General features: G+C 39.6%; 2 protein-coding genes across 7 annotated transcripts in view; both read right to left on the bottom strand.

The window, feature by feature from the left end:
• Positions 1 to 25,994, bottom strand: part of LOC126379503 (uncharacterized) — a 94,267-nt gene that overhangs the window by 14,778 nt on the left and 53,495 nt on the right. The window lies entirely within an intron of this gene.
• LOC126379501 (uncharacterized) lies at positions 2,879 to 25,973 on the bottom strand. 5 transcript variants are annotated; one of them, XM_050028273.1, is made up of 16 exons: positions 25,890 to 25,973; positions 23,390 to 23,605; positions 21,995 to 22,054; positions 20,612 to 20,683; positions 19,924 to 19,962; positions 19,011 to 19,129; positions 15,800 to 16,109; positions 14,615 to 14,638; positions 12,307 to 12,333; positions 10,737 to 10,790; positions 9,582 to 9,641; positions 8,060 to 8,158; positions 7,263 to 7,298; positions 6,116 to 6,262; positions 3,702 to 3,860; positions 2,879 to 2,959 (listed from the first exon to the last, which is right to left on the bottom strand). In XM_050028273.1, exons 2-16 carry the CDS (start codon positions 23,547 to 23,549, stop codon positions 2,937 to 2,939), a joined length of 1,389 nt encoding a protein of 462 aa, XP_049884230.1. In that variant the 5' UTR covers positions 23,550 to 23,605; positions 25,890 to 25,973; the 3' UTR covers positions 2,879 to 2,936. The 5 variants fall into 5 exon arrangements, with proteins under 5 accessions (XP_049884230.1, XP_049884234.1, XP_049884232.1 ...); XM_050028277.1 differs by lacking the exon at positions 6,116 to 6,262; XM_050028275.1 differs by lacking the exon at positions 8,060 to 8,158.

Genomic DNA, 25,994 nt, shown 5'->3' with positions numbered 1-25,994 from the left:
GTGAGTATGACTCTCTAATAGCTAATAAAGTGTGGGTATTAGTTGATAGGCCTCATGACAAAAATATAGTCAAATGTAAATGGGTTTATAGGACAAAAACGGATGCGTCAGGTAACTTTATGAAATTCAAAGCGCGTCTCGTTGCCAAGGGTTTTACTCAAATTCACGGTGTGGACTTTGAGGAGACATTTTCACCTGTAGTAAGACATAGTACCATGCGAATTTTATTTTCTTTAGCATGTGAATTAAATTTAAATATTGAACATCTTGATATAGCTACTGCTTTTCTCAATGGTGAGCTGAAAGAAACCATTTATATGGATCAGCCACCTGGCTTTCATAATGGTGACAAAGATAAGGTTTGTCTGTTGCAAAAAGGTATTTATGGCCTTAAGCAAGCTAGTAGAATTTGGTATGAAAAGGTAAATAAACTATTGTGTGAGAATGGCTTCCATCAAAGTAAGTTAGAACCATGTATTTATATAAGAAAGACTAGTGATAAGAAAATGATTGTGATTGCTTTATATGTCGATGACTTTTATATATTTTACAATGACAATTTGCTGAAAGATGAGTTAATTAATTTGCTTATAAAAACATTTGACTGTAAGAATTTGGGAAATTTAAAAAGTTGTTTGGGAATTAATGTAACTAGAGAGAAAGACATTTTAAGGCTTGATCAAAAGGATTATATTAAGAGACTGCTCAAGCGGTTTGGTATGACAAATTGTAAGCCTGTATCGACACCCATGGCTGTAAATTATAAGTTTGACGATTCTGATGAAGAGTTATGTGACGAAAAGTATAACTATCGCGAGCTTATGGGTTGTCTCATGTACCTTTCGGTCTGCACTAGGCCAGATATTGCTTATGCGTGCAGCCAACTTAGTCAGTATAACACCAGGTTCAATCGGAGTCACTGGATCGCGGCAAAGCGCATACTTAGGTATTTGTCAGGAACAATTAACTATTCTTTATTATTTGTAAACAGTAATGGTGAATTGTGTTTAACTGCATACACTGATGCTGATTGGGCCAACGATCCTATTGACAGGCGTTCTTATACTGGTTTTATTGTTAAGCTAGGCAATAACACAATCAATTGGGAGTCTAGGAAGCAACGTTGTGTAGCGCTCTCTAGCACAGAGGCTGAATATTTGGCAATTAATGATGTCTGTAAAGATTTATGTTTCATTAAGAACTTTTTATTTGAAATTTTGAATAGAAACTTAGACATAAAAGTATACAACGATAATCAGAGTGCACACAAGTTGCTACAGGCTAAAGAGTACAGTCATAGACGTACTAAGCACATAGATGTAAGGTATCATTATATTAAGGACTTAGTACAGAATAATGTAATCACAGTTAAATACTTACCAACTGAGCATATGATTGCAGATGTACTCACCAAACCGTTAGGCTCTAGCAAGCATTCATTGTTTATCCATAGTATGAATCTAGCATAGGTGATGGATATGTTATGTACCAAATAGAGTTGAGTCTCTACGTTGAAGCTCTCTGATGTAATTGATGCTATATTAGGGAACTTCCTGTGTTGTAGAGTTTCCTCTAAAGAATGTAATACCCAATGTTATGTTGGCTTGTTAGGTATAAGAATTTTATGTAGTCTCTATCTTTGACACATGGCCTTATAAGCGTGAGGGGAAGTGTTGGAAATTGACCGTGTATTGACCGTGTATGCATCACCCTTATAAGACCATAGATTAATAACATTACTTTTTATGTAGACATATTGTCTTTGCTCTCAACTGTCATTCCTTCTTCTTTGTTCAATGTCCGTACCAACTAGTCGACTCTTACGCCTATTTTACTTACGTAATTATATCGTGATATATCGTACAAGCAATATTGTAATCTCAAGTGCCAAAAACGTTTATTACACGCAGATCAGCTTCATCAGCATATTTGTGTTTTTATTTCATCAAACCAATCGCCGGTCCACGATTTACCTCGCCACAAAAACCGACAGAGGGATTGTGTCCTCTAACATGATGGACTAATGTTATGGGCGATAGGCTGATCCCTTATCACCATAAGGTTCATCATATCCAGCTTAGGACTTCGTATCAACAGTGGCTGCAAGTTGTCTTTGATTACTTGTGGCTCTGCCCACCCCATTAGGGATAACGGGCGTGAGTTTATGTATGTAAAAACATAAAATAATAAGTCCGACATTTTATTGCGTTTTTCTATGACGTCACAGTGTGTTTTTACATACAAACATAATAATGTCGTGTTTTGACGTTTAGAAAAAAGTAACTGATTTGACTAGTTAGATATACGGAGATTAACCGAAGGAAGTACGGAGCATACTCCACCAGACAGATTCACAGCGGGTTGAATTGGAGGTGTCCGGAACAACGGCTTTTTTAACGTACCTTCCGAAGCACGGTTTCTTTAACTAAACAGTCTTACACTAAACATTTTCCATCCGGAATCGAACCCGGGGCCTCCGGATTATGAGTCGGGCACACTAACTACCAAACCATGGAAGTCATTAAGTACAAAATTCATTCTAACACCTAAATTTATTCTAAGATGTTAACTGGAGATTTCTTCTACTAGGCTCGGCCTTAATAGAGCATTTTGGTATTGTAAGTTGACATTTACATCCTCGACTTGAGGACTTTACTCACTGGAGTCGAGCATGTCATACTGCCAACATAATAATACGAAAATAATGACGTCATGCATCTTCACTCGAGTTAAGGTTGAGGTACCGTCTAAGAATAAGTACCGATTTTGAGCTGAGTTCGAGGAAAACCTGTCGCCTCAACTGAGGACGGAGTCAAGGGAAGTTGGAGTTAACATCTTCGAATTCGGGTGTAGTTATTCTATAATGAAACAACCAGAATAATTTTACTTTTTATTGTATCAACAATGTACAAGTACCTTTTCCATTTTTAATCTGTTTAGAAGGTGCAGTTCAAACGGGCTGAAAAGAATGATGTTTATTCAGACTTCGACAAGCACCGATTCCTAGCCTTAATTTTACGTTCTAACCTGTCATTATCTTATCCGCCGAAATGGAAAGGGTAATCGACAGGTATAAAATTTACGGAACACACGTCAATTTTAGGCAGTTTAAACAACCCTGTCAAAATTTTACACCAGTAACCCGACAGAATTAAGTTGACAGCACACGTCAAACGGGTTGCTTATCAGCGAGACGCTTATTGGATTCGACCGGATTATTCGTTCACTCACTCATTCATTTAAAAATTAATAGCTGTCAATCATCCGTCCCTTTCTTTTTCGGCGGATAAGAAAATGACAGGTAAGTAACTATAAGTTAAAATAAAAGTAAGAGAAATCTGCAGGAATCAGGGCTATTTATTTCATGGTCTTCTTTTTCTGTCGTCTGGGTTGTGAGGTCAATAACAGACCTCGTCAACCCTGGTGTCAGGATTCTTATTGAGCCGCCAAAGGCCCCTGACATGACTCATGTAACGACTACATACTAAGTCGGCTTAACGTGCCCTCCGAAACACGAATCATCTTACTTTTGGACAATTAGGTGATCAGCATTTAATATCCGAACCAAACATGAGCTCACAAAGTGGTTATGTGATAAGTCCCTACCGGGAATCGAACCCGAGACCTCCGGATTGTGAGCCCATTGCTCGACCACTGGACCACGGAGGCCATTAGTAACTTAATAACAAAAGACGTCTTACACCAAGGTCTAAGTTTTTTCCAATCCTGGTCTTTGCATTTAAAATATTTGAGGATGACGTCATAGTCCCCAGGCTCTTCGATGAGACCCTTGGGGGTCTGAAGGTCTCCTAGGAACGGAGCTGACATGGCACATGGTCGCCGAGCTACCAATTGTAATCCTGAAATAATAATTTAGCAGTAAAAAAACCCGCGATAACGTGAGAACGCGAGACTTAGGTACGTTACGGGTTCAAAATATTGAATTCCCGGCCACTGAATTCTACTTTGTGAGTTTTTAGATAGCTAATTAATATCACATTGCTACTGGCGTAATACCCAAACAGTTGCTTCAAAATATCAAACTCCTTGACCTACCCCGACAAATCTACTTATAATGTTCTACAAAAAGCCACAATATTAAACACGCAGCGGAGATACAGCCTGCGTGTGCAATATAATAACGCATTCAGGATCCTGTTGGGGCTACCGTCGCGTTGCAGTGCACCCGGGATGTTCGCGGAGGCGCACACGGATGACTTTTACGCTATTATGAAAAAACGACAAACGGCATCCACTCCACGGCTATCATCCTGTGCCGCAAAGGCTGAAAAGCCGCAAAAGCTTCGCCAAGTGTGTGTCGCCTCTACGTGACAGGGACCGCTCTAAAGAAAGATGCAGGATCTGGCAGGAACGGGTACACCTCCCAAAACCTTTTGTTTCGCCGTCCGAGAGACCTCCGCCAGGTCTTGATTTGCCTTGGCTTACCTGGAAGTCTCTAAATAGACTTCGGACTCAGGTGGGCCGAAGTAAGGACAATTTGTTCAGGTGGGGTTTCTCGGATGGCTCGGACTTAAAGTGCAAGTGCGGCACTGTTCCCCAAACGATGGAACATCTTACATCGTGTCCTGCGTGCCCGAACACCTGTACGCGGGAGGATCTGATGAGCGCTGCAGATAGCGCCATACTTGTTGCCAAGTTTTGGGCCGATACAATTTAGTTTGCCATCGACACGATAAGAAGAAGATGAAAAAACGGTGCGCCTCCCTTCTTTTTCGGCTTCGCGCTAGCACCAACAGCCTTCTGAATGTGTTTGCAGGCCCCGGCCGGTGTGACTCACCGATGCTGCGTCATTGGGTGCACACATACGGAGGTGAGGTTATTTAATTGTATTTTATTTTATAATTTATCTAATTTTAATTTTGATTTGATTTGTTTTTTGCCACTAACATAGTATGTATATAAGTTTGTACTGTTACTAACAATTATGGACACATAGACTGAAATAAAATGATTGAATTGAATTGAAAAAATTAAACACATGCCGAATAGTCCGAAAATTCTTACAGACAGACCGACCTGTAACTTAACCCAGTTTATTAAATGAGTGTTCACTTGGTTTAGGCCCGTGATCACTTAAAGGTACCGGCCTTAAAGAGCCGACATGGAATCAATCCAGACATATACATAATAATAATAAACATTTATTACGGACATCTGCGGTGTGAAGTTGAGTGATAGAGTGAGAAACAGTGTGATAAGACAGAGATGTGGTGTAAAAGAGGATATAGTGACTAAGATTGATTGCGGATGAAGGATAATAGAATTGCAAAAGCGGTATATAAAGCAAAAGTTGATGGTAGGGCTGGCAGAGGAAGACCGAGAAGGAGTTTTTAGAAATTGGAGATGTCCTTAGAAAAGGTTTAATACGATCTATTCTGAACCGGCGTGCGTGTATGAAGCGATTGAATGTGGAGGAAGCAAGAGAAGTGTGTCAGGATCGAAGCAAATGGAATTCTATAGTCTCTGATTACCCCGGTGGGAAATAGGCGTGAGTTTATGTATGTATGTATTTCGGACTAAAATCCATATCGTGTTAGTGACAAAATAAAAACTATGTTAGTAGGAAACTTAGTATCTTAGTGTCTATTCTATTTACAATTTACAGCTTTTTTTTTTGACGTGACTTATTGTAGATTTGCCGCAGATGGCATTAACTACTTGGCCGGACAAATGGCAATTTACAGCATTATGTTGCCCCATACCGCCGTCCACAACATAGGTCTCGTGCTGTAGGGCTCCCCAAGTGTTCCGGGCAGCCCTCGGCGGAGGGGGAGGCGCTTGACGCGCTCCCATGGGCGCTGGGCCCCAAAGGGCATCCGCCGGCGGGGACGCGGTTGTGTGCAATTGCGTTCCCGTATCCCCGCCACAGGGCGGCAAGGAGGAACACCGTTGGGTTTTAGTGGGTATACCGGGTGGCGACACCCGGGGAGTCCCACATAACCACGTCGTCGTCCCCGGGCGGCGTGGTATGCGTAATGCATTTCCCAACGTTAAAAAAAAAAATATGTTGCCCCATGCATTTTTGTCCAGTGGCTATTTATGTAAGTCAGCAAACTGCAGTTTCCCGACGGCGCTAAATCACAAAGTTACTGACCTTCTTCTGGGTGTTTGCAATTAAACACTCTCATGTAACATATGGAGAGGAATGTCCTGTAGTTGTTGTCCTTGCATTTGGCGCACACCATGACAGCTTTTGCCGGGCACATGTTCGGACATGTCGAGTTATACTCGTTCATGTCAACTGACAAAATAAATGAGGTACTTTATTAAGTAACTATAAAAAAAAGCTTTTTTTATAAGTGACTTATTGTAGATTTTCCGCAGATGGCATTAACTACTTGGCCGGACAAATGGGGAGCGCTGAAGGCTCTCACCCGGTACAACGTTTAAGACAACAGGCCTGAGGGTGCCCAGTTGGGCGCGAACCTCGGCTCAGGGCGTCGTCTGAGAGGAAAAATATTTGAAAGAATTAATCGACCCTAGTGGTTCGATAGCGATAAGCGCTGTTTGAGGGACGTCGTCGACCACGCCGGCGGAGTCGGTATCGGGGTCCTGAAGTGTTTGGTTTCGCGAGCTGATTGGCTGCCTCTATGGCTAGAGTAATCGGGTCGTCGGGATCGTATATTACGTCCTTCGGCCGCCGATACTTTTCAGTACCGTCCCTAAGCGGAATGTATTTGGAACTAAGTACCCACACCTCACCGAGCTTTCTGTTAGACCAACGTGATCACCGTATGTAATGGTCGAGCCAACTGCGTTAGTAAAAAAATATAAATTACATAAAAAAAATGCATCGTTTCATTTTTTTTTTTTTGTTTTTCCCCGAAGGGTAAGGCAAAGGGAACTATGCCCATACAGCCATGTCTGACGTATTTTTTTTCTTGATGATTAATGAAATGATGAAAGGTGATGATGATGAAACCTAAGCCCCCACCCTCGGAGTAGACTCCTACTCCGAACCCCAAACGAATTAACTCAAAAGTCCGCATAAACTTTTGAGTTATGAAGCGGCTTCCCGGCACGAAGCGAAAATAGGCAGATACACTTTGTTCATTGAATACTCCAATATAATAACACTCGCGAATGTCTTCCGACTAACTTAATGCGATCATTAACCACAAAACACCACTTCGTATTAATTATTTAGATCACTCAATGAAGAAAGCAACTGTCCCGTTCCCGTTTCCCGCCGAAAAGCCTTGCATCGTTTCAATTTTGCCTTTTAAACCCCCATAACTTACTGTCATCTGTAGTATCTTCCACGGTGTAGACGTAATCTAGAAAATAAAATATTTATTATTATCTATAAGTATCTATAAAAGCGAAAAGTCACTGACCGACTGACTCACTCATCACGAGATTTCATAAACTACAATTGCTAGGAGTCTCAAATTTTCACAAGTTCCTTTTAAGATGTAGGCGGTAGTCACTAAGACGGGATTTTACGAAATTCAACCCCTAAAAGGTTAAAAAGAGGTGGCAAATTGTATGAAGCTTCTATAATTTTGATAGTAGGTTTCGCGACGAAGTGACGGGTAACAGCTAATACAAATGTGTCATAATCCTTATAATCTTAAGTATGTTAATAAAATTTAATCCACTCAGACGACGCCCGACGTTCGCGTCCAACAAGGTTCGTGGGGTGGTTTGGGATACCTATACTTATTATCTTTATGAAGCGTCAGCTGCGCTTGAAGACCAGTTCAATATTTAAATCGATAGAAGAAGGAAGAGAAAGAAGTATAGTGAATGTCAAGAAGTAGCGTAGTGAAATAACAGTGAAGTGGTCAGTGAAGTTTATTTATTTATTGAGGAAAGCTAACAGAAATACGTACAAACATAAGCTAGAATGAGGCCAATTACAAGCTTCCACATATAGAACCTAAGTTCAGTGAAGTGTTTAGTGCAGTGTGAAGTGAAGTGACAGTGTTTGACCGCGTCCTGCGTAAACTGTGCAAATTTTCTTTGTATTGCGGGAATTTCGTTCCAAACCGGAAACCCACTTTCACAACAATAATCTTGCTAAAATTTCTCTTACCATCCTCGCCGGTATCAGGTAGTTCTTCAACCTCCACCGGCTCCTCGGTGGGTGGTGGTTCATCAACTTCATCCGGCTCCACGTTGGCTGGTTCTGGTTCTAAATATCGATAACCAAATCAACCAATCAACCAATGCTGTTTCTCCGGAAATAGACACTATGCTGACTTCGTGTCCTATTCACTGCTGTGCCACATTATGTACTGAGTTTAAAAAAAATATTTTATGATATTTTGTTGTTTTTACTCTGTTTGTAACACTTTGTATGTAATGTGTCACAATTTGTTGAATAAACATTTTCTCTCTGTCTCTCAATCAAATACCTGACGGTTGGTCAATAACCTGTCCGTGGTCCAGTGATTGAGCGTTGGGCTTACGATCCCGGGTTCGAATCCCGATGGTGATACTTCACAAAATTCACTTTGTGATCCCTAGTTTCGTTAGGACATTACAGGCTGATTACCTGATCGTCCGAAAGTAAGATGATCCGTGCTTCGGAAGCCACGTTAAGCCGCTGGTCCCGGTTACTATTACGAAGTAAATAGTCGTTACAAGAGCCATGACTGCCTTTGGCGGCTCAATAGTAACCCGGACACCAGGGTTGATGAGGTTGATCATCCACCTCACAACCCACACGATAGAAGAAGTCCCGTGTGAATTTACACCACCGAAACACACTTCATTCCGGTGGCGAAAATGTTGACTTATTGTAGATTTGCCGCAGATGGCTGCCGTTAACTACTTGGCCGGACAAATGGGGAGCGTTGAAGGCTCTCACCCGGTACAACGTTTAAGACAACAGGCCTGAGGGTGCCCAGTTGGGCGCGAACCTCGGCTCAGGGCGTCGTCTGAGAGGAAAAATATTTGAAAGAATTAATCGACCCTAGTGGGTCGATAGCGATAAGCGCTGTATGAGGGAAATCGTCGACCACGCCGGCGGGGTCGGTATCGGGGACCTGAAGTGTTTGGTGTCGCGAGCTGATTGGCTGCCTCTATGGCGTTGGCGCCTGGACAGTGAGTAAACTCTTTCCTCGAACTCAGCTCAAAATCGGTATTCTTAGACGGCACCTCAACCTTAACTCGAGTTTACTCCAGTGAGGTTAAGAAGATGCATGACGTCATTATTTTCGTATTATTATGTTGGCAGTACGACATGCTCGACTCCAGTGAGTAAAATCCTCAAGTCGAGGACGTAAATGCCACCTTAAAATACCAAAATGCTCAGCTGAGGCTGAATCCAGTGGAGGGAGAGTAGAGTGAACATCTTAAAATACAGCTGTTTTTACTTTTGATGGATTTGCTCTTGGCCCCAGACTTGCCCGAAGGCATTGACGAGGCCTAAGATGGAGCTCGCCCAGAAGGTGCCAGTTCACTCTGGCCTTGAAAGCACCCGGGTTATATGCATTCGGAAATACAGAAGACGGCAGAGAATTCCACTCCCTAGCAGCTGTAGGTAAGTCGCAATAAAAAAGAACCATTAAGTAAGTAGTATTTCAAACAATATTGATTCTATTTTTTCTTACCATCTTCATTTGTATCGAGGGCGGTATTTTCTTCGAAATCCGGAATCGTATAAAATGTATCTAAAAAGAAAAATATAAAAAAATCTTTATACACCTTACTAAAAACGTAAATACGTATCGTACGTTAACAGCATCCGTGGTCTAGTGGTTAGAGCGTTAGGTTCATGATCTGGAGGTCCGCGTTCGATTCCCGATGGGGACATTGTCGAAATCACTTTCAGAAATCAGAAATCATTTATTCGCTTATTCTTTGTGAGACCGTCCTTTGTTTGGTAAGGTCTTTACAGGCTTGAATCACCTGATTGTCTGAAAAACTATGATTCTGTGCATCGGAGGGCACGTTAAGCTTATTTAGGTAAAATCTACGACACAATATACATTCATAACATTAAAATATATACACATTAATAATTTAGTTATGTTATGTGTTGTTTTGTCTTTATACATTGTTTTAAGTTTACGCGGTTATTATCATAATTAAAGCACATACTGGCCCCGATTCCTGCAGACACCGCCTAATTTTATTTTAAGTTATATCCGTCATTTTCATATCCGTCGAAAAGGAAAGGGACGGATGATTCACAGCTCTTAATTTTAGGAAGAATGAGTAAATTAATGTGTCGGGTTATTGACTGACGTAAAATTTTTAGACGGTTGGTTTAGATTTGTGCTTAAAATTGACGTGTGTTCCATAAATTTTATGCTTGTCGATTACCCGTCCCTTTCCTTTTCGGCGGATAAGAAAATGACAGATATAACTTAAAATAAAATTAGATGGTATTTACAGGAATTAGCACCAATAACGGGTTCTTACCGCGTTTAAATGGGGATATGAGACTCCCGATATTTCGACACTGTTGCAAGTGCCATGATCACGGGATGACTGATGAGATTAATGATGAGAATATCGGGAGTCTCATATCCCCATTTAAACGCGGTAAGAACCCGTTATTATGTGCTTTAATTTTGTCTTTATGTTTTCCAACTAAATATTAATGTCAATGTGTGTATATTTTAATGTTGTAAATGTATTTGTGTGTCGTAAATATTACCAGAATAAACTTTATTATTATTTTTATTAGTTGGAAAACATAAACCCCACGTGCCAAGATGCTTGTCGCTCTATGCAGAAAGAGATAGAGTTTAAAATCTCACCTGTCTTTTCCTGACTTATCACCTCTTCTTGTGATTCTTCGTTGTATAAAACAGCTTGAAAGAAAAAAATAACAAATAGAGATGTGCCCCGTGTACGGTTTTAGCCGACTCAGAAATCAGAATCAGAAATCAGAATCATTTATTCAACGTAATTATCATGGATAAACTTGTTGAAGGTCAATGTAACATTTTTGAATTTACGTCATTTTCCAAGGTGTTATGGCTGAGGAGAAGAATTGACAAGAAACTGCAACAGCAACACATCTTTTAAAAACCAATAAGGATATACATTACTTACAAGTTATTTAATAACTAGAGGAACACATTCAATACCAGACATTTTTATCATTTAGGTAGTCATTAATCTTATAATAAGCTTTTTTACATAAAGTAAGCTTCACATGAGCTTTAAATTAGTTTTCTGACAAAAAAAATATTATCTGGTATTTTATTGTAAAAACGTATACATAACCCCAAAAAGCCGATTTGTCGGCCTCGGACAGTCGACTAGTCGACCAATTATGTAGGGAAATACTTTTTCTGAATTGGGAAATTATGTATAAGTACTTACAAGAAACTATGAGAAACACATTATTCGTAACTTAATTGACAAAAAAAGATTTTAAAATATTTTTAATAAGTACTCAATTTATTTATTTATTTTAAATTTGGGTTCTATGCAGTGTAAAACACAATTTGGGACTAAAAAAATTAAAAAAAAGTATACTAAATTTTTCATGAATATTGCGACAGGAAATTGCACTTGATATCAATTCAGAATCATGGTCTGAATCATCCCTCAAAGTTTTCGTTACGATGTCACTTACCCGCAGTATATTACAAAAAAGTCGTCATATACGAAACGAAATACGAAATATGTATGTTTTTTTTCCTACCTATTATTGTTTCGCGCTCGGTCTGCGATTGTTGAAGTTAAGCAACTTTCGCAAAGGCCGGTCATAGGATGTGTGACCACAAAAAAAAAATGTTTTCATCTCGAGCTCCTCCGTGCTTCGGAAGGCACGTTAAGCCGTTGGTCCCGGCTGCATTAGCAGTCGTTAATAACCACCAAGCCGCACTGGGCCCGCCTGGTGATCGATCTCCCTATCCATCCATAGGGAAGGCCCGTGCCCCAGCAGTGGGGACGTTAATGGGCTGGTGATGATGATTGTTATTGTTATAAATTATTGTTTAATTTCCCACATACTTACACCGGTATTCCAAGGTGTTAACCTCGATCCTTCCTCTCTCTTTCCTCAATTGAGGCGACTTTAAAGAAGACTTCGAACTAAGCTCAAAATCGGTATTCTTAGATGTCGCTTCAACCTTATCTCGAGTTTCCTCCAGTGAGGTTGAGTCGAGGCATGACGTCATTATTTTCATATTATTATGTTGGCAGTATGACTTGCTCGCCTCCAGTGAGTAAAGTCCTCAAGTCGAGGATGTATCAACGTAAAATACCAAAATGCTCAGCTGAGGCTTAGTCGAGTGGAGGAAGTATTGAGTTATCAACTTAGAATACGGGTATTGGGGGCGTAGGTCCGAGAGTATGTTAATTTCTATTTTTTACCTTTGCCATCGTTTTCGTAGGATCCAACTAGAAAGAAAAAAAAATGTTACTTGGTTTTGGACAAACTATCAATCAAACAACAAAAAAAGTAAGAAAAAAATGTTACGCGAATTAATTCTTAAACTATTTCGTGAAGTCGCTTTACTTTATTATTGTGTACTCAAATTAGTAGTATTGTCTTAAATTTCGTACTAAGTGCGAGGCCTCAGCGCTCCCCATTTGTCCGGTAAAGTAGGTAATGCCATTTGCTGCAAATCCACAATAAGTCACGTCAAAAAAGAAATGTAAAAAGGAGATTGGGCTAGATTTAGAACTGTCAAACTTTCAAATTAAGTTCGTTTCGAAGAAAAAATTCGTTTTAAGATCTGTCAAAATCAGCACTATGCTGTTTTTATCAATTACTTTCTTACCTATTTCCGTTATGTAGTCCTTGTCATCGTCTCTTGCTACATGCGTATAAACTGATTAAATAAAAAAAAGCATTAATTACTTAATAAACCTTTTTTTGTATGAAGTGTCCTAGTTTTTTCTCCAACCTTTTTTTTTATGAAGTTTTTCAAAATTACTTACGGACCTACGGATCACGGGTGTAATTGTTAGTTAGCTTTAGATGGCATTAACTACATGGCCGGACAAATGGGGGGCGCTGAGGCCTCTCACCCGGAGATTCGAACGATAGCGATTAGAGCGACAAGGAGCGAAAACTTTAGCCGCTGGGGTTGATATCGGGGCCTAGAGTAGAGGATTATCAGGATCGTATAGAGACCGCGCCACGATAGAATTAGCTATGTTGGTGCGGACACGTGTCACGAATGCCTGAGCAGCGAGTGGCGAAGCGCGTCTTTTATTGTGAACTTGAGGAAGGCAAGCGCAAGCATGGCGGACAACTCCTTAGGTACAAAGACGTGCTAAAGCGGCACATGAAAAAGTGCGGCATTGAGCCATGTCAGTGGGAAAATCTAGCCGCTAATCGCCCGGAATGGAGAGCTCTGGTTCACACCAAAGTTCATGAATTTGAACATCGACGCAGCTTAGAGCTTGACGCCAAGCGCGATGAAAGCCCGACCGCCTACGGCGATCAATTATGCATATTTAAATGGTGTACTCACATGCCCACTATGTGCGAGGATCTTTTACAATAAGATTGGCCATATAAGCCACATGCGAGCACATGAACGTCGGAATTGAAGCAGTCGCCGTAGCCGAAATCGGCTGGATCGCATCATCAAAGACTACTTACATCAGTAAATAGTAACCAGGACCAACGGCTTAACGTGCCTTCCGAAGCACGGATCACCTTACTTTCGGACAAACAGGTGATCAGCCTGTAATGTCCTAACTACACTAGGGACCGCACTACAAATGAAGTGTCGTAGTATCTTCGTAGAATAATGCTAAGACCCGTATTCTAAGACGCTGAGCATTTTGGTACTTATTCTTATTTGACATTTAGGTACGTCCACATAAAAACGGGTTTAAAATAGAGATATGAGACCCCGATATTTCGACACTGTTGCACTGTTAGAGTCTCATATCCCTATTTGTTGTTGTTGTTTTTAGAATAGAATAGAATAGAATAACTTTATTCCCAAAACAGTGCAGTACAATAGTAGAGAAGATAAAGATAAGTATACAAATCAAAAATACACTGCCAGGGAAAAGGGACTGACTCAGCATGTTGTTGCGAAGAATAGTAGAAATACCACTCTTAGCAACACTGATATTCTGCCAGTACCTAAGTTACGCTTATAAATACTTTGAACTATCGTGCCAACAAAAAGTGTCGGGATTTACTTACAATAAATAAGAAAATAAGCAAATATAATTATGAAGAAAATATATGAATTAAGGGATTACGAAAAATATGAAAGTATTAGTCAAAGGTAGATAGTATGCCAAGGGGTTAAAGTATACATAATAGATACGACAAATAAACAGATGTGTAAAATAAAAGCCACAGATAAACAGATAACGAGAGAGATTCATAAACAATATATGACAAGTAGATGTGTATAACATAATTATGAAATAAGTATAAAGTTCAGTTACCGACGTTTTTCTGAATATTTATGTGTTTTGATTGTAAGTTATGTGTTACTCCGTGTTTTATATTATATATTTGTTTTATATTTGTTACTGTGGTGTCCCTTTATAATAAACGTTTCTTTCTTTCTTTCTATTTTAAACGCGGTAAGAACCCGTTATTATGTGTTTTAATTATGATACTACGACACTTCATTTAAAGTGCGGTCTCCATGTTCTCTCGAAGTCGCGGATCATAATGATAAACCGTAACGTAAATACTTACATTTTTGATAATCCGGTGCTGGCGCTGAAATAAAGTAAGTAATTTAATATGGTGGTAATTGTTTATTTTGATGTTACAGGGTTCTCGAAGAGAAAGAATTAAAAAAATATTAAAAGATACCGAATAATAATCCGCTGCCATTCACGGCGCGAGAGCGAGAGAGGGATAGTGTGAGCGAATACGCATGAGGGGCCGTGCATTTAATCGCTTTTAGTTTTTTTTTGTGTTCAAACGCTATACAGCCTAGTTACAGTAAGTATAATTATAATGAAAAAGATCTCACTGCATGAATGCACAAAGAGGTTTAAACCACCGGACACTTCATACAAATCATCTCGTTTTACAAAGACTATAACATTAACGTTATCGTACACGCGTATCTGTGTGTGTGACGTGTGAATTACAATTGAAGACTAAAGTAAAACAGAGGGGGGTGAGGTAAACCTAGCTCAGCCGCTGGTGGGGAGCGGAGAGTTGCCGTTCTACACGTAGTATTATTCCTAATATTTAACATACATACATACATAAACTCACGCCCGTAATCCCTAATGGGGTGGGCAGAACCACAAGTAATCAAAGACAACTTGCAGCCACTGTTGATACGATGTCGTAAGCTGGATATGATAAACCTTATGGTGATAAGGGATCAGCCTATCGCCCATAACATTAGTCCATCATGTTAGAGGACACAATCCCTCTGTCGGTTGTTACGACATGCCCGGGAAGACAAGCAGCTGAACGTGTTCTATGTTTTTTATTTGCTCCCAGAACAGCATAGAAGCAACCCTTATCCTCCTTCCTTATGTTTAAACTTCACTTTTAATAATAAAGAAATAACTAGTAACAAAATAATCGTACTCAATAAAGCGTTTATTTCTATTGTGTTGCCATATTTGAGATAAGACGTCGAACTCAGCTCAAAATCGGTATTCTTAGATGTCGCTTTCAATTTATCTCGAGTGTACTCCAGTGAGGTTGAGTGGAGTAATGACGTCATTTTCGTATTATTATGTTGGCAGTATGATATACTCGACTCCAGTGAGTAAAATCCTTAAGTCGAGGATATAAATGTCAAATTAAAATACGAAAATGCTCAGTTGTGACCGAGTCGAGTGGAGGAAGATTCGACTTAACATAAAAATGGCTTGGGAGATGTTGCTGATGGCATTATTGTAGTGAACTTACTGTAAATATCAACCGGCGGTATAGTTATCTTCGGTTTTGGTCGTTTCTTTCGCTTTGGCCAAATTTTACGCTTTAATTTTTTTGGTTTATTTCCTTCATTTAGTTTCACAAATCTCTTATTCTTTCCTCGAATGGATTTTTTATCTGAACTTTTCAGTGACTTCAATTTTAATTGTTTGGTCTTTAGCTTCTGTTGTTTTGTTTTGACTTTTTTTATTGTGGACTTGTTGACGACTGGTTTACTTGATAGTATGGCCGCCTTGGCTTTGTCCAAATGTTGTAATTCTTGTTTCTTTGACAGTATTGCGTGCTTAAAGCAAAAACAAAAAGAATTTATAATTAAACTCCAGCTTAGGGACGGTACTGAAAAGTATCGGCGTCCGAAGGACGTAATATACGATCCCGACGACCCGATTACTCTAGCCATAGAGACAGCCAATCAGCTCGCGACACCAAACACTTCAAGACCCCGATACCGACCCCGCCGGCGTGGTCGACGATTTCCCTCATTCAGTGCTTATCGCTATCGACCCGTTCGGTCGATTAATTATTTCAAATATTTTTCCTCTCAGACGACGCCCTGAGCCGAGGTTCGCGAACTGGGCACCCTCAGGCCTGTTGTCTTAAACGTTGTACCGGGTGAGAGCCTTCAGCGCTCCGCATTTGTCCGGCCAAGTAGCTAATGCCATCTGCGGCAAATCTACAATAAGTCACATCAAAAAAAAACAATTAAACTGACACCCATATCTTACGATGTTTGAACCTTCCCCGACTCTTTCCTTCCTCAGGTGAGGCGAACTCAAGGTCTTCCTCGAACTTAGCTTAAAATCGGTATTCTTTCACGACGCCTCAACCTGAACTCAAATTTACTCCAGTAAGGCATGACGTCATTGATTTCGCATTATTGTGTTGGCAGTATGGTATGCTCGACTCCAGTGAGTCGTTATCCACTGGAGTTGATCAGTATGTGTGGCGAGGTAAATCGTGGACCGGCGATTGGTTTGATGAAATAAAAATACAAATATGCTGATGAAGCTGATCTGCGTGTAATAAACGTTTAGGGCACTGGAGATTACAATATTGCTTGTACGATATTTCACGATACAATCACGTAAACAAAATTGGCGTAAGAGTCGACTAGTGAGTTCGGACATTGAGCAAAGAAGAAGGAATGACAGTAGAGAGCAAAGACAATACGTCTACATAAAAAGCCTTGTTATTAATCTATGGTCTTATAACAGTATGCAGCAGTATGAGGACGTTTCCTCAAGTGACGAAAAAGCCGAGTTAACATTTATTTTGACGTGACTTATTGTAGATTTGCCGCAGATGCCATTAACTACTTGGCCGGACAAATGGGGAGCGCTGAAGGTTGTAGGAGCCCGTTCTTAGTTTAAGACTGAACACCCACTTCTCTTAATATAGTTGATAAGGTAAGTTAATGAAAGATGCGAGTGCAATATAAGACGATAATTATTCAGTTATTTAGTTTACAAGATAGAATTAAGGTAGAGTATCGCTGTTCGTTAATTCCTTCGATAACCAGAGCTAGAGACTAAATCCATGGCTGGTAAGGTGGTCAGTGCAACACAAATCTATACATAATCACAGCATGAAATAAGAAGGCCACCAACCTGACTGCTGCTGCGCCGGGCTCCAAACCACGGGACCGAGATACCTATACCGCCGACAGTTCCTTGTTGTATTCACCAACTTAACACTCAGCTGAGTTGAATTAGGTATTGTCCAACATTAATAACACAATTTCCGATAGATTAAACAGTTTCTTCACAATAAATTCACAGCAAACAAATTATCCGTGGTGAACCCCGTGGTCGGCGCGAACAGAGTGACGCCATATTGGTTTCGACCAATAGCGTGGAATGCCGCGGCTCGCGTAAGTCGAGGCGGCAGATTCAAATTTCAGCCATGAGTATAGTTTGCGTGCACAATCGCTTACGTTGAGATTAGTTATTACACTAAAGATTACTAAGTAAGTGAAATAGTCACGCAGCTTGAAAGTAGGTTGTGCATGACGTAGGTAAATTCTGTGCGGTTTTATATTGAAAAGACATTACATTACAATATATTTGTTAATTTTCTATTTTGATTATATTGAATGCTATTGTAATTTATTTAATAATTTTATTTGTAATTTAATAATCTGTTACGTTTTAATTTCGTATACCGAAAGGTGCGACATAGTGCGACATATATTATATTGTAACAACTCTTTTACCTATGTTGACGAATAAATGAATTTGAAATTTGAAATTTGAATTCGAGACCGTACAAAGGCTCTCACCCGGTACAACGTTTAACCGAGTTAACATCTTATAATAAGGGTGTAAGAGTTATCTCTATCGTCTTATATTACGTGACTCTATAAAAAAAAACAAAGCGATCGGACTTACACATTCACGACTATATTCCTAATTGGGGTAGTCAGAGGTACGCCAGGTTGAATCACCTGGTTAAGCTGTCCCGGGCTATTAGCTCAAATGCCTCCACAAACCCGCAATGGAGCAGCGAGGTGAAGTATGCTCGATACCCCCTCCAGTTATTTATTTACATATCCAAATACATTATCATTACAGGCCAGGCCCGATAAATGGGAGGACCTGGCCAGTGACCGGAATAAGTGGAGGACGTCTTTGGCCGATGGGTGCAAAGCACACGATAAAACCTGGTTCCCGATTCTGGCCGACAAGCGCGAGAGGCGACACAGAAATGAAAGGGCTGATTTACCACCTGTACCATCTAATAACCCTCAACTACAATGCCAGTCGTGCGGCCGCTACTGTCGCTCTCGCATCGGACTTTACAGCCATTTTAAAAGCTGCCACAGAAACGCTGTTTGAATCATCTGATAAAGATGTAAAGGCCTGTGATGATGACAGGCCAGGCCTAATTCGATAATGCTTAATACAATACAATTACAATCATAGAAATTCATATAAATACACAACATGCATCAATTAATAACAATAATTCTTTTAAAACATAAATCAACAAGTCAAGTCAGTCAAGTTGGTTTTTGTTGCACCGTCAATTGTAAAAAAATGTATTAAGTACTGTACTTATTTTTTTTTATAATAATAATAATAAACAGATAACAAAAAACAGAATAAAATAGAATAGAGTTGATAAAGAGGCCTGTAGCAGTGGGACGTATATAGGATGTTTATGTTATATGTAGGTAGGTACTTACATTTATAGTTTTCGGCGTGCTGATGTCTCGCCTGCTTCGTACAATTTTAGGTATCGATGTTCTTAACCCCACCATCCTCGGCTGATCGTTTTTTTTTAGAATCTGTTTCCTACTTTCTACTACAAAAGAAAGAAATATCTAAATTAGTAGTACTTTCCTTTCTAAGTAAATAACATTAGAGTGATGTGTCATTCTCAGACATTTTCAAAGTGGGAATGTCCTTGTAAAAATCTCAAAAGAATCTCTTTTTTCAAAATATCATTATAATAACACAGCCTAGTCTAGTGATTAGAGCTTTAGGCTAACGATCTGGAGGTCCGGGTTCGATTCCCGATGGGGACATCGTCGAAATCACTTTGTGAGACCGTCCTTTGTTTGGTAAGGACTTTACAAGCTTTAATCACCTGATTTTCCGAAAAAGTAAGATAATTCCGTGCTTCGGAGGGCACGTTAAACCATTGGTCCCGGCTATTAGCCGTAAAAACACCTCCACCAACCCGCAATGGAGCAGCGTGGTGGAGTATGCTCCATACCACCTCCGGTTAATTGAGGGGAGGCCTGTGTCCAGCAGTGAGACGTATATAGGATGTTTATGTATGTATGTATCTTTATAATATCGATTTGATAGGTCCGGGTTTTTACAGAAGCGACTGCCTGTTTGACCTTTCATCCGCGACGGCTAAGCCAGCCCAATACAGGTTAGGTCACATACCTCCGAAAATGCATTGCAGTCGGTTTCCTCACGATGTTTTCCTTCAACGCTGAGCACGTGATAATAATTTATGATCCAAAGAAGAATTAGTGAATCATTGGATTCAAACCAGCGACCTTACAGTGAGTGTCAAGCGTTCTTGTAACTGAGCGACCACAGCCCTATATGAGTAATCTCTATCCCGTTTTAATCTATACTCACATTGTTCCTGGTCTGCACTTCTTTTCAGCCTTGGTTTGCCTGCAAAGTATTAAAATGGTCATTCTAGGAATTTACATAAGGGGGCTTAAAATGGCCACATCGAAGCAATTCATTTAAGAATGCAATATTGCTATTTGACATTTGTTTGCATTGCGCACTTACTTTTAAATGCGCAAATGTCAAATTGCAATATTGCTTTCTTAGATAAATTGCTTCGATGTAGCCATTTTAACCAGCAAGTACTTAATAAAAAAATACAGTTTAATTAATACCAAATACACGTGAAAATAATATGACATATTACAAAAATCACTTTGTGATCCCTAGTTTGGTTAGAATATTACAGGCTGATCACCTGATTGTCGGAAGGCACGTTAAGCTGTTGGTCCCGGTTACTATTTACTGGGGGGTTAAAATGGCCACATAAAATTTGCGCATATAAAAGTAAGTGCGCAATGCAAACAAATGTCAAATTGCAATATGGCTTTCTTAGATGAATTGCTTCGATGTGGCCATTTTAACCCCCCTGATGTAAGTGAGTAATCGTTACATGAGCCATGTCAGGGGCCTTTGGCGGTTCAATAGTAAACTTGACACCAGGGTTGCTGAGGTTGGTAATCCACCTCACAACCCACACGATAGAAGAAGTAGATCTTTGGTAGATTTGGATAGAATACTTAGTTCTCACCTCTTTTATCTGTCAAGGTTGCGATTTCTTTTTCTTTTGCATATTTCGTCTTCAACTTATTCTTTTCGTCAGCTAAAACAATTAAAATTAAAAAAAAAGAAAAAAAAGTTAGATCATATCTGGATAAGTCACGTCTTTTGTTAATATTGTATTTCTTCTCCATAACTACTGATGAATATATTCACCTAGTTTTATTAAAAGTAGAACCTGTAGAATTAAAAGGATCTCAATGGTATGTGGTCATATTCGAAACAAAAAAAGGCTTGGCATTTGCGCATATAAAAGTGCGCAATGTCAAGAAATAAATAGCAATAAGTATTGCTTTTTAGATGAATTGCTTCGATGTGTCCTTTTTAACCATCTCGCTATCGACCGCTAGGGTCGATTAATTATTTCAAATATAATCTTCTCAGGCGACGCCTTGAGCCGAGGTTCGCGCCTAACTGGGTACCTTCAGGCCTGTTGTGTTAAATTTTGCAAAGGATGAGAGCCCTCAGTATTTCCTTTTTGTCCGGAAAATCAAGAAAATCTTTTTGTCGATAAGTATATTTTCAATAATTTTCTTTCAATGTACCATTTCTTTATTTTTTATTTTCTTATGTATATTTGTACGCCTGCATGCAGGCCGAACACATCACAACATTGTTATTTAAATTATTTTAACACCTTTTTTGTATTCTATGTGTTCTCGCAAATAAATTGATTTGATTTGATCTACAATAAGTTACGTCAAAAGAAACACTAAACCAAAGGGGGTGAGGTAATTCTCGGCGACCGGTTTGAATTGGTGAGGGGAGCGGGAGTTACCGTTCACGTAAGTATTATTCTTTAGAAGATATGATGACACCTGTTTCCCGTTGAAGTAGGCAGACTTCACGGAATTCCTCTTACTATGATCCTGACACACCACTTTCGCTTCTTCGACTCTGCTTTTTATATTTTATACTACTTACTGAAAACTCACTAATATCACCATGTTAGAATCATTAAAGATAGTGGTACCGAGCAGCAGACTTCGACGGGGCCCTAGAGCAGATTTGTTTAAGGTACCGGTAGGTAGGACTAACATGCGTAAGTTTAGTTCATTACCAAGGGCCATTGAAATACTAAATGAAATATCACATAATCTAGATCTATTCACATGCTCATTGACTGAGTTCCAGAGAGTAGCGTTTGAACTACTATGTCGCAAGTAAGATTGTTGTGATTGATTTTTGTTGTTATGATTGTTTTTGATGTTCTTTCTTTCTAATATCGCTATCATTATCGCATTAGGTTAAGTGAAACCTGTAATGATGATGTTTTTAGCTAATAGTAATAAATAAATAAAAATAAATAAATAAATACTTAGTAGGTAATTTGTCGAGTTACATTAATACTTACATTTAGTTTTATTAAGGTTGTGATCACAATGCGCCATTGGCATTTGTACAGCATCTATACCTGAAAGTACATTATTGTCATCAATAATTCTTCCACACGTGGTCTAAGATGTTAACTCAAACCTTCCTCAACTTAGTCTCCAGTTGACGCGACCTTAAAGAAGACCTCGAACTCGGCTCAAAATCGGTATTCTTAGACGGCGCCTCAACCTTACCTCGAGTTTACTCCAGTTAAGGTTGAGTAGATGCATGACGTCATTATTTTCGTATTATTATGTTGGCAGTATCATATGCTCGACTCCAGTGAGTAAAGTCCTCAACTCGAGGAAGTGAATGTCAACTTAAAATATCAAAATGCTGAGATGAGGCCGAGTGGAGGAAGTTTCGAGTTAATATCTTATAATTGGAATTTTATATTGGTGCTAATTCCTGTAAATACCATCTACTTACTTAATTTTATTTTAAGTTATACTTACCTGTCATTTTCTTATACACCGAAAAGGAAAGGGACGGATAATCGACAGGCATAAAATTTATGGAACACTCGTCAATTTTAGACAGGAATTTTAAAATCTCTCCCGAATTTATATATTGGCCAATAACCCGACTGAATGAAGTTGACAGCACACACGAAACGAGTTGCATAACAGTGAGACGCCTATACGCCTATACGCCCACTGGGGTCCACTCCAGCAGGCTAGTGAAGGAAAACCGGAGACGGAGGGCCTGACCGACTCTCGGGGGATCTCAGCTCCGCGGTGTCGTCACTCACCAACAGCTCGCCACAAGTTAGCCTCCGGAGACTGACTGCACTGCTGAATTCACCAGGGGGCGATGGGGTCGTCAAATCCCTACGCCTTTATTATTATTATAATTAATAAAATTAGGAGGTGTCTGCAGGAATCGGGGCCATTACGTTTTGTATTATTCCTTATTCTTATCGTGAGGTCTTTAGGTGCTTACCTTTTTTTTGACGTGACTTATTGTAGATTTGCCGCAGAAGGCATTAACTACTTGGCCGGACAAATGGGGAGCGCTGAAGGCTCTCACCCGGTACAACGTTTAAGATAACAGCCCTGAGGGTGCCCAGTTGGGCGTGAACCTCGGCTCGGGGCGTCGTCTGAGAGGAAAAATATTTGAAAGAATTAATCGACCCTAGTGGTTTGATAGCGATAAGGGCTGATTAAGGGATGTCGTCGACCACGCCGGCGGAATCGGTATCGGGGTCCTGAAGTGTTTGGTGTCGCGAGCTGATTGGCTGCCTTTATGGCTAGAGTAATCGGGTCGTCGGGATCGTATATTACGTCCTTCGGACGCCGATACTTTTCAGTACCGTCCCTAAGCGGAATGTACTCGGAAGCCGCAACTACCAGGGGACTTGGGTTTAGGTCCTTACCTTGATAGCAGTTAATGTACTTCATTTCACACTTATTTATCATCATTACATAGACGGGAGCCCTAGGTTTGAACACCTTATGGTAGACCAGTTGTACACATATTGGTTTTGAGACCGGAGGGCATCGGAGGTTCTTACAAGCCGCACTCAGTTTAAACATCTTTGAGGTCTTATTTTGCAAAGTAACTCCATTTGTTATGAGCGCCGATTGTATCACTGTAGGAAAATAATTCGTCGGAATTAATTTCGACACAAGATTCGACAGGATGAGTCATGTCAGGGGTCTTTGGTGGTTGGTATTCCACCTCACAACCCGCACGATAAAACACAAACATTTTCATGACTTTTCCGACAGGACGAAAAATTCCACTTGATATTAACTCAGAGTCATGGTCTGAATCATCCGCCTCAGCGGGCTTAGCACCGTAAGCGCGCGACTTTTTCTCGCCTCGAAATACGTCACCCGTCACTCTCTCACAGTACTGCACAGAAAGAGACAGACGATCTCTGTCGCGGCGAGAAAGAGTCGCGTGCTTACGGTGCTAGGCCCGCTGTATTCATTACGATGTCACTAACACCCTAGATGAACGACTAAGAGAGAGACAGGTACGTGAGACAGAGATGCAAGATACGTGTGCCAAAGAGAGGGGAGTGAAGACGTGGTTGAACGGAGTGGAAGAGCGAGAGGTATGAAAAAGAAAGGGATAGAAGAGGAATGGAGGAAAATATGGGTGCGTGTCGCTGAAGGCTTTTTGGGCTTGAGTTATGCTTGTTAGAACTTTTCAATCGACGTTCCCCAAACACACAATAGATGACGTTGTTCACTTTTAACGTGATAATTACCTATTTTCTCATTCCTATGGTACATAATTATTTAAAAATGTAATGTAATGGCAGAAGCTTATATAAAACGAATTGTTGCTTGATATTTGGATCACAATATGTATAGAATGATGTTGCTGGGTACTTACCTATATTTCTTCTCTTTATTTTGATCAGAATAATAATGGGGGGCAGTTGTAATTGTACCTTGGTGTAATAAAAAGGGTCATCATTTATACCCAAAAACAAAGATAAAAGATGCATATGTCTGTTATCCATGGAATTCGAAGATTAAACGAAGAAAAAACTTAAGAACGCCATCTATCGTGTTTTTAGGGAACGCCGATTGGAGAGTCCCACATTATGTAATACATACCGAAAGCAAATATAATTAAAAAATGTTTCATGATTCAACACATTTGAGTTACTCCATGCCTTTGGAACTAGGTAACTTTATCAAAGCGTGTAGCGTTACTGTGATACAAATTGTTGTCGAAACGCTTGAGAGAAAGCAATCGGGAATTTAATTAAAAAGTTCAGTCATAAAATAAATGTTCACTTATTCTACTCGCATTCACAAACACACTAGTATATTGGCCCCGATTCCTGCAGACACCTCCTAATTTTATTTTAAGTTATAAGTACCTGTCATTTTCTTATCCGCCGAAAAGGAATGGGACGGATGATTGTCAACAAGTTAATTTTAAAACGAATGAATAACTCTGGCGAATAAGCATCTCGCTGGTATGCAATCCGTTTGACGTGCTGTCTACTTAATTCTGTCGGGTTATAGGCCGATGTAGAATTTTTAGACGGTCGTTTTAGATTTCTGCTTTAAATTGACGTGTGTTCCATAAATTTTATGCCTGTCGATTACCCGTCCCTTTCTTTTTCAGCGGATAAGAAAATGACTATATAACTTAAAATAAATTTTGATGACGTCTGCAGGAATTAGCACCTTCAATTCAATTCAATTCTCAATTATTTATTGCATTCCATATTTCCATGTAGATACCTACCTTGTGCTTCTAATTCCTAATTATTTTAATTCTATTACTTTTGCGATGGAAAATTACACATGATATTAACTCAGAATAATGAGCTAAATCATCCCTCTCAGTATTCGTAACAATGTAACTAACACCCCGTGCAAGTACATACAGGTAGCCATACAAGTAGGGGTGTTAGTGACAACGCGGCACCGTAACGAATACTGAGGGGGATGATTCAGGCCATGATTCTGAGTTGATATCAAGTAGAATTTCCTGTCGGAAAATGCATATTTTTTTTGTGATTTTTTAAATTATTTTCTGTTCCATACTTTTGCGACGGAAAATTCCACTTGATATCAACTCAGAATCATGGTCTGAATCACCCTCAATGTTTTCGTTACGATGTCACTAACAGCCTGTAAAATTAATACTTAACCTTTTTTACAAATATAATCAAATTGTTCAAAGATTTTTCAAATATAATCCTATTAGGATTTCCATTACAATGGTATGTAAGGTATTTTTGAAGATTTTTTTATAATACTTAAATGAAACGTCATTATATTACAAAAATAACTAAGTAACTTGAATATTTTTGCTTTTCATAGTTTTAGCGTACTTAACTTTTTTTCCCTTAAATACCGAATTATGACTGGAAGTTGTCTTTGACTTTGGGTTCTACTCACCCCGATAGGATGCGAGGGCGTGATACACACGATGTTCATGTCAGAAATACGGTTGACTGACGCACAGGTGTTGCATGAAAGCATGAAAGAAAACAGCTGATTGGC

This window comes from Pectinophora gossypiella, chromosome 29 (assembly GCF_024362695.1).
Source record: "Pectinophora gossypiella chromosome 29, ilPecGoss1.1, whole genome shotgun sequence".
NCBI lineage: Eukaryota > Metazoa > Arthropoda > Insecta > Lepidoptera > Gelechiidae > Pectinophora > Pectinophora gossypiella.
Note: the sequence above shows the minus strand (reverse complement) of the source record. Positions and strands in the feature narration are given on the sequence as shown.

Excerpts from the sequence above, each read along its gene's own strand:
- LOC126379501 (XM_050028273.1), bottom strand. The coding sequence starts at position 23,549 with ATGTTTAAACTGAGTGCGGCTTGTAAGAACCTCCGATGCCCTCCGGTC. Across the intron at positions 10,791-12,306 it reads CTACGAAAACGATGGCAAAG|CTGTTTTATACAACGAAGAA; the intron begins GTAAAAAATAGA and ends TTTTCTTTCAAG. Across the intron at positions 9,642-10,736 it reads GATAAGTCAGGAAAAGACAG|ATACATTTTATACGATTCCG; the intron begins GTGAGATTTTAA and ends TTTTCTTTTTAG.